This window comes from Corvus brachyrhynchos, unplaced genomic scaffold (assembly GCF_000691975.1).
Source record: "Corvus brachyrhynchos isolate BGI_N302 unplaced genomic scaffold, ASM69197v1 scaffold19, whole genome shotgun sequence".
NCBI lineage: Eukaryota > Metazoa > Chordata > Aves > Passeriformes > Corvidae > Corvus > Corvus brachyrhynchos.
Genome location: NW_008246061.1, coordinates 3,573,941 through 3,582,432, shown reverse-complemented (window position 1 = coordinate 3,582,432; position 8,492 = coordinate 3,573,941). Strand labels below are relative to the sequence as shown.

The 8,492-nt window shown below is 47.5% G+C and overlaps 1 protein-coding gene across 7 annotated transcripts in view; it reads right to left on the bottom strand.

Annotated features, from left to right (window-relative positions):
- Window positions 1-3,106: 3,106 nt before the first annotated feature.
- The window catches only part of MORC2 (MORC family CW-type zinc finger 2), a 56,181-nt gene continuing 50,795 nt past the window's right edge, over window positions 3,107-8,492 (bottom strand). For 5 of the 7 annotated variants that reach the window (XM_008642943.2, XM_017746512.1, XM_017746511.1 and 2 more), the window contains 7 exons: window positions 8,221-8,361; window positions 8,073-8,127; window positions 7,157-7,298; window positions 6,641-6,832; window positions 6,453-6,546; window positions 4,857-5,045; window positions 3,107-4,009 (listed from right to left, as the gene is read on the bottom strand). In XM_008642943.2, the coding sequence (XP_008641165.1) occupies window positions 3,941-4,009; window positions 4,857-5,045; window positions 6,453-6,546; window positions 6,641-6,832; window positions 7,157-7,298; window positions 8,073-8,127; window positions 8,221-8,361 (882 nt within the window). In that variant the 3' untranslated portion in view covers window positions 3,107-3,940. Of the gene's footprint in view, window positions 4,010-4,856; window positions 5,046-6,429; window positions 6,547-6,640; window positions 6,833-7,156; window positions 7,299-8,072; window positions 8,128-8,220; window positions 8,362-8,492 lie in introns of those variants that run through there. The other 2 variants (XR_001865945.1, XM_017746515.1) reach the window with 2 other exon arrangements.

Genomic DNA, 8,492 nt, shown 5'->3' with positions numbered 1-8,492 from the left:
AGGCTGTGGTCACTGTGGGAAGAATTCACCACCACTGCGGGGTTCTGTCTCCTGCTGCTTTTCTTCTACCATGAGTGGAGCTCTTGCTCATAAGTGCGGCCACTGCACTGGAACCTTGTTAACACCCTACCTCACCAAACAAAGGACCCTTCACCATCTGCTTGGGTGCCTCAGGGGAAACCCTGGGATCCCTGAGCCCTTTCCCTGTCCAAGGGAGTCTCTCGCAGCCCTGTTGGGGAGCCGGGCTGCTGCTGCCCAGCCCCTGCCGTGCCTCTGCTACTGCTCCGAGGCTTTTTTGCTACACTGTAACCCCACACACCCCTGCCTGCCGGGACACCCCCGTGGCTCCGGCTACAGCTTCTGGGTTTCTGCTGCTTCTTGCTTGCTACCCCGTGTGAGCTCGTTCCTGCCATTCCAGCTTGCTGCTCCCAAGGTTCCTGCTGGGGCACCGGGATCGGCTGCCCCTGGGGGTTTGTGGAGCAAGCCTTTCTTCCATCCCTTCCACCCACTGCGTCTGCCATACCACGTGAGAGAGACGACCGGGTTTGTGCCGCAGCGCCCCCTGCAGCCACGGGGGAACCATCGCACCTGCCCTGGCCAGCCCGGAGCCATCAGCGCCCCTGCCGGCTGCGACGGGAGCTGCACCAAAGGGGAAAGTGCCTGACAGCCGAGAGAAGGCTGCTACTGGGTTACTGGTTCTGTTTGTTGTTACTGCTGTTGTTGTTGCTTGTTTGCCTTCTTATATATACTAGTAGAACTAGTTATTCCTATAACTAGAACTGTTATTCCTTTTCCTGTATCGTTGCCTGCAAGCCTCTTAATTTCAAAGTTATAATAATTCAGGGGGAAAGGGGTCATATTCTCCATTCCAAGGGAGGTTACTGCCTTCCTTGGCAGACACCTGTCTTTCAAACCAAAACAAGGAGAAAACTCTGGTTGACAAAAAGTGTGTCAAGAAGTGTTCCAAAAGAACAGGAACCACACAGTCCTTCTTATTTCCTCATGAAGAAGCAACTCTGGGAACTAAGGAGCTCTTAGGGACAATGAACACCTCCAAAACTGCATGCACACACCCCTCAGATTTCTCCATCCAAACCAGATCAGTGTTACTTTACACCTCTGCAGAGCTGTGCACTCAGGACATCCCCTCCGTTTCCACAGCATTTTAGTCCACGGCAATCATCAAGAATTGGTGAATTTCCCAGACCCGCTTGGTTTCTCCCAGAGTGACCCTCACTGTCTTTACCCTCCCACAGGCAAGAATACCAGTCACCTGCTGTTCCTGCTGCTCCCAGAAGCAGATGCAAGGGGAATGTGGCAGAGAGCTTGAAGGAAAAGTGCAGCCTCACCAGTAGAAGTGAGCTGGCATGAAGCACCCAGCTGACAGCTGCACGAGGAATTTCCAAAATGGGATGCATAAAGAAGGAATTAAGCTGGCCATAGAGAGGGGGAGGGAATGTTGTGCAAAAGGAAACTCGTGTCTTTCTTAGTATTTCTGCTGTAAGAAGCAGCTGAAAGCACAGAGGAAGACTTAGGGAACACCTGAAGCATCAAGAGGCTTAACTGCAGGATGGAGGTGTCATGATAGGGCTACAGGCAGGGGACGGGTTCTTGATGTCAGCTGTAACGGCTGTCAAGATGTGACAAGGGACATCCCTGTGTGATACTGGGGAAGAACACCCATGGGAGAGGTGTGTGGGGGAGAGCTGTGGGGCAACCTCCACCCCTGATTTTAAGAGCTCAACACAAAAATGTCCTGAACCACCTGATAACAGCTTTGGAGTGCACCCCACTTGAAGCCAGCAGTTTCCATACCCTCTGGAAGCATTCTCAGACTTTGGGCTTTAGAGGTGTTACTAAAACCTGATGTTACACACAGATATGCTTAACAAATTTACAAAAACAAAATCAAGAAAAAGAGAAAAGCAGCTGCAGAAGATTTCCTGAAAGGGTTTGAGAATGAAAAACTTGATTTATTGGCACTTAAAAGTTCTTGGCTTGCTCTTCCTAGCAAAAAACCTTGGTAGAAGATCAAAAAAATTAAATGCATTAAAAAACAAGAATTAAAACTGGAAATGAGAAGTTCCACAGAACAGAGGGAAAGAAAAAAACCAAACCAAAACAGTAGCACTTTTTAACATGAGAGAAGTAGGGAGTCAAACTGTGCCAGAAAGCTCAAGAACTGTGTAAGAGCTGTTAGCCCCACACTGGTGTCCTCTGGGTGCCAGGAATTAAAGCCTGTGTGCAGCAGCAGCTCTGAACTGCAATATAACAAAACCTGCTTTTCTAGAATGTCTGCTGGCTCCTGGGAAGGACAAAGATTTCTTCTTTCACCTTAATAAAAAATGCATCTTCTCCAGATTATTTTCATCAGAAACAGCAGTGTATCATCACAACTAACAAACCTCCGGTATGTGTGAGGAAATGGAGACTGGTGCAGCCTGCTCCTCTGTTTAAGGAACCCTCTGTGCAGGAAGGTGTATGAGGATGGGGGAATACTCCTTACCTTCATTTACTGTGGGATGTCAGGCCCAGATTCTGGATGGAAGCAGTCAGTCTCACCACAGAATTCAGGTAATGAGCAAAAGCCTTCTCCCTCTCCTGTGGTGTGTAGAAACTTGGGAGTTCTTCAGGACTATAAACAATTAGTGCCAAAGATTATCTGTGCAACAGATATTTAATTTGGAAGGGTTTTCTGCAAAACATCTACTACACATCCAGGTGTCAAGTGAACCCCAAGGGTCCATTCCACCTGACCTTCCTGATGGTGGGTACCTCTTGCTCACACCATGTTTCTCCAACCATCTGGCTTGCAGGGGACTCCAGTTTCTGAGCATGAGTCCACAGGCACTTTGTCCTAGCAGGCCTGAGAAGCTGCTGGCCAGCTGACAAACTCAGACTGAGTTCCCTTGGCCACAAGTGGCCTACTAGGAGCTGGCTGCAGCTAAAGGATAAGAGACAGGTGTTTTCCTTGCTGCAGGCACAGGGCCAGATGCCTATCAGCGGTGCAGGGCTCCGAAGGCTCCAAACAGCCTCTCTCTAATAATTAGCACTCCCTAATAACAAAATCACCTGGAAGAGCACATTGATCAAAGCAACACAAACCTGAGGGGGTGACAATAGAACAGGAGTCACTTTATTGTCAGGTGGTCGAGGAGTTCTTCTGACACTGTAATTACGTCTCAAAGAAACAGCAGCAGAAGTGAGTTATAAAGTGACTGCAAGCAGAGAACACAAACTCCAGCATTCTCCCTCTGATGCTGCCCACTATGAACAGTCCAGGAGGTGATCCTCTTCTAGAAGGACCCTCAGCCTCTTGGTTGTTACCACGGTGGCAGCGACCTCCTGTTCAGGAAGCTCACTGCAGGTGCCAGTGCCCAATTCCCCAGATCCCCCGAGGTTCCACCCCCTCTGCTCACAACTCATACAGCAACATCTCCTTTCTATGGCTCAAATTCATGGCTTGGCTTTCTCTAGCCCAGGTTCAGTATCCTCCACAACAAAGTCCTGGCCCACTCTGCTTCAGCTCAAGGCTTATTTTTTAGTTGCTGCCAGGTTCTTACTGAAGACAACATGCTAAGCAGAGTGCTCTGGGCTCCCAGGTTTAGCATATGAATATACCCAAGATGCAAAAAGGGTACTCACACTTCTTACATCACTAAAACCACCCATCATATCAGGCACAGCTCCCATTTCTTTTAAAAATAAATATTTATAAACAAAAGGAAGAGATTCAGAGAACTACAAAGTTGGAAATTTTCCTGCCAACAGCACGAATGTTTCTTATGTACAGTCACAGGAACAAGTTATATACCAACGTGAGCACTGTCTAAAAAACTCTCTCCTCATCAGCTGCCCCAGTCCACCTGCACAGAGATCCACATCTCCCACTGCAGCAGCCAGCTCCTCTGTACTTCTCCAGCACTCATACTGGAGCTGCTCAGTCTCCTTTCATGATCAAGTCCTCAATATATGCATCCAGTTCATCATCTGTATTAATATCAATGTCCTGAAACCAAAGCAACAAGAAATACCAGTGAGAAGTGAATCTTGAAGAACAGTGCAAGAAAAGAGGAGCCAGAGCAACTCAGCATCCTCTGTTACATCTGGTCTGCTCAGCCTCTATGCCCCAACCTCCAGCACCCTCCAGCTGCTGACAGCTGCTTTCCCTGTCAGCCCCCAGAAGACAACACTGGAAACCCATCAGCACCTGATGTTCAAACAATGCACTCAAGTGATGTATTTACTGTACCGATCTCAGTCGAGGTAGGTTTGGTTGGGGTTTTTTTAGATTTAGTACATTTTTCTAACAGGGAGCAACTGCTTCCAGATGCTTTCAGCAGCCTTTCCATTGGCTGATCCTAATTTTATTAAAGTAGTTTTAAAATTTAAAGTTAATTTATTTAAATGTTTTAATTAAATATATATTTTCTATTTTAATTTAATAGTATAACTAATATATCAATTTCACCACAAGATTTTTTTTTTTATCATTTGTTTAAAGGTTTGCATTTCTATATGTGGAGTTCAGAATCTGCCCAATAATGGGACAAAAATTCCCTGCTGAGCACTGCCTGTGCCTCGGGAAATTCTCCTGCAGCATCATGGCAGAGAACAAACAGAACCTGTGTACTACATACACGCTGTGAGAAATCATTCTGTGAGAATTAACACACATCAGGACTCCCAGGGCCTGGATCTCAGGCAGTGGGTGGGCAGTGACAGCCCAAGCCATTCCCAACTGAGGAAGCTGGTGCCCAGTGAGACACTGGACTGAAACACTTGTAATGCCTGGAGGGGATGAGCCAGGTGGCTACTCCGAGGCAGCTCAGGGTTAGCCACTCCTCCTCACCCACCTCCTGCACTTTCTGCAGAAGGGCCATGATATTAGTCCTCAGCTTCTGCAGTTTCTCCTCTGTTTCCTTCAGCTTCCTCTCTGAGTTCCGGAGGTTTTCCTCGCAGGCTTTGGCCCGGGCATCGGCACGTGTCTGATATGAATTGCACAGGTTCTGCAGACCCACCTCATATTGCTTGAAATATTCTTTCTGTAGTAGGCAAAACACAACAGATGACACGTTAAGAGAAGGCACCAAGCATCACAAAAACATGAGCACTCACAGGCTTGTAGAAGATCCAAACTCCTGGCTCCCTGATCAAATCCTCCCCGCAGTGTGCCCCTGCATGCCCTGCCCATGCTCATATTTACATCTGATTTGCCTACTGCAGCCAGCATGGAACTCACATGGGTTTTCACATTCTTCCAATACCAGAACTGCCCCAAAGCTGCTTGAATTTAGATTAAGGGTGCAGTGTGCTTTAAAAAGCCTGAACCCACAGGTATGCTGCAGGCAAGGCCTGATATCCCCTGTACACTGTGAGTATCCTTGGTACAGATCACCCAGGCAACACAGCCTCTCACTGCACGGTAGGGACAGCTACACTCACCAAAAACCCCAGACACAACCAAGGTGTCCTGTGGAAGGAGCAGGAGTGGTAACTCCAGCAAATGCCAGGAGATGCCTGAGTTAACAGAAGGGAAGGAGACAAGAGAGAGACTGCCAATACACACACTGTGAGAGTGGGAGTAAAAAACAGCACTGGCTTTGGTCATGTGGTCATCTGCAGGTGGCTTTTGTAATTTACATGTGCCTCCTGGAAAGGTCTCTCTTGGTGGTATGTTGGAGAAGGAAAAAGTCAGACAGGCCAGTTCCCTTGCCCTGCATTCCAGCCAGCACTGGTCCTCCCAGTACCAGCCCGCTGGTGGAAGACACTGGTGGAAGCTCAGTTCCACCTGTCCTGTGCTCAAATAAACAGAGGTCAAAAGTCTTAAGGTGTGCAGCTGACTCACTGGCAGTCAACCTGCTCTCCTGGGGAAGTGGGAAGGGGTTGGCTTACATGTTCTCTCACACCAAAGTAAATGGCCTATAAAGGGACTGAATTCACACTAACATTGTGGGTTCAATCCCTGTATGGGCCATTTACCTAAGAGTTGGACTTGATGATCCTTGTGGCCTCCTTCCAACTCAGAATATTCTGTGAATCTGGTGATAGTTATTTGTTATTATTTATCATTTTTAAGATTGTCTCCAGGTAAGTTATAAGGCTGGGAGCAAAACAAACAGATATGTCTACCTCCTGCTTCTAAAAACCTCTAACCTGGCCTCTCTTTTTTAGAAGTTTAACAGCAATGGTTAAGAATTTATGATAGTAGCAGCCAACAGCATTCCCACACAGATGCATGGTAATTAGAAAAATCCTCAGACAACTTCTGTAAGATTCAAGGCATCTCTCAGAGCTCTCATTCTTTTCCTCAGCTATGTTAAGTCTGCCAAGGATCCAAATTATCTTTTTAAGAGTGCACTCTTGCATCAACAGGATGCACATTTGCCATAAGAATGGAATATGTGTGGTGAAAACACACAAACTTACTTTTCTAGAAGTACTGAACTCACCAAGGGAAATGCCAACAACCCTTCTGAGCTCATGGAACTCAGCTCATTTTTGGAGATTGGAAAATTTGGAGGCAAGAAGTATCGCAAACAATTCCTGTGCAGGAGAACAAAACACAAAGCCGGAGTTGGGAGTTCAACAGACTGAAGCAATCAGACTGCAGAGCTCACAAGGTCTGTGGTGAACCCACCGAAGGATCTGGACTAGCAAGTCAACTGTTTCTTGGCTGCTGCTGGGACCGGTGGTGTCAGGCTCGATTCTGACGCAATCCGAGGTAGAAGGTTCAGCCACAACCACCTCCTCTTCCTGCTGTGTGTCTGGAGCCTGGTACTCAGGAGAGGGAGGCTTCATAAGCCTTACATCCTCACTGCCCTTCTCTACCCTGAGAAAAAGTATTAAGGGAATGTCAGGAATCTTTTTCTACGTTGGACGTATGTGAAACATGGTTAACAATTTCATCAGAATCTGTACCCAAGTGTCACTCAGACCTCTAGACACCTAACAGCTGCCTCCAGGGCAGGCATCAGAGTGACAGACTGATGGAGTCTGTCATGCTCATTCCTTATGAAGCGCTGGACAGTCCTGACCTCGCAGGTTTCCTGACATGACAGCAGCACATTTTTCTTCAGCATCTATGGCAATAAAACAGGCCCTTCCTCCCAAAAACAAAACAAGCCTCCAAAATCCAGTAGCTCAAAATAGTTACCAGCGATCCCTTGGCGTGGTGTCTGTAGGGACATAATCAAACTTCACCTTCCACCGGATTGCGTGCCTGCCCCTTTCCACAGCCGTGACACGGCCAGTGAACCATTCCTTGTTCACACGCACCTCCACGTGCAGCCCCTTATCTGTGAGGGGGAAGCAAAGGTGTTTGCAAACATTCAGCTGCTGGAAAGCACATTCTACAGGAACTCTAGAGATTCAGGCACCTCAGCAGGGAGCACACCTGAACCTCCGGCAATACCCTCAAACAGTAATGGACACCATCAAAACACAATGGACACACAGGTCAGCTCCTGCTGAGAAACACGAAGATACATGGAAATGAACTGGCAATTCCAGATGGAAGGTTTCTCCTGTACTCCAAGCTGTTTGACATGGGCTTCACAGTCTCATGATGGGCTCTAGGACAATTTGCCACATGTCCCTAGTGGGTCACTTTCCAGACAGCTCCCTGGAAGCATGCTGAAGAGATGCCCTGCTCTGACAGATGCTGCAGTACCACCTTTCCTGGCGTCTCCCAGCCCCTCTTCTCTCACAGCAGTGCAGCAGATCTGGATACAGTTCGGAGCATTTTTCAGCTGGCACGGCTGCATGATCCACTCAGGAAGGGTGAACATGCCATCAGGTACACCCTGCAGCTCAGCCCCACCATCGATCACAGCCCCACCATCGATCACAGCCATTGATCACAGACCTTTCTGCACCACAATTGCCTCTGGTCTAATCAAAGGGCTCCCAGCCAAAATGTTTTATGCAAGTTAGAGTCATCTTGGGGTTTAGGATTCAAATTTACACTATTTCTTATTTTAAAATCTCATCAATGAAATCACACGTTTAACTGGTGCAAGAGTTCTTTTCTATGTCAGATACTGGTGGCAGCCCAAGGGCTCATTTCTCACCTTTCTGTGCTTTCTTCAGTTCCAACAACTCTTCCTCTCCAGCACTGTCTGTGAGCTGGGAGCAGAGAGAGCTCATATTAGTCGCCTCCCATCAAGATTATAAACACCTGACAAATGCCTTCTGCTGGGGAAACCAGCACACTCTCACCTCCACCACCACCTCACTGGAATCCTTCTCTTCTTTCATTGCCAAAAATTTTCCTCGTTTTGTCCTCTCCTTTTTGTGTTCTCCTTCCTCCTCAGACCCATCCTCTGGGATGTTCAAGGCCCTCTTTCGAGTGCTGGAGGCCTGGAGGAAGCAAACAAGCTCTAGCTATTAATTCCAGCCTGCTTCCAACCAAAACATTCTTGCAGCCAAGGTAAAAAAAAAAAAAAAAAAAAAAAAAAAAAAGCCAAACCCCCAGTATTGGCTTTTTCTCA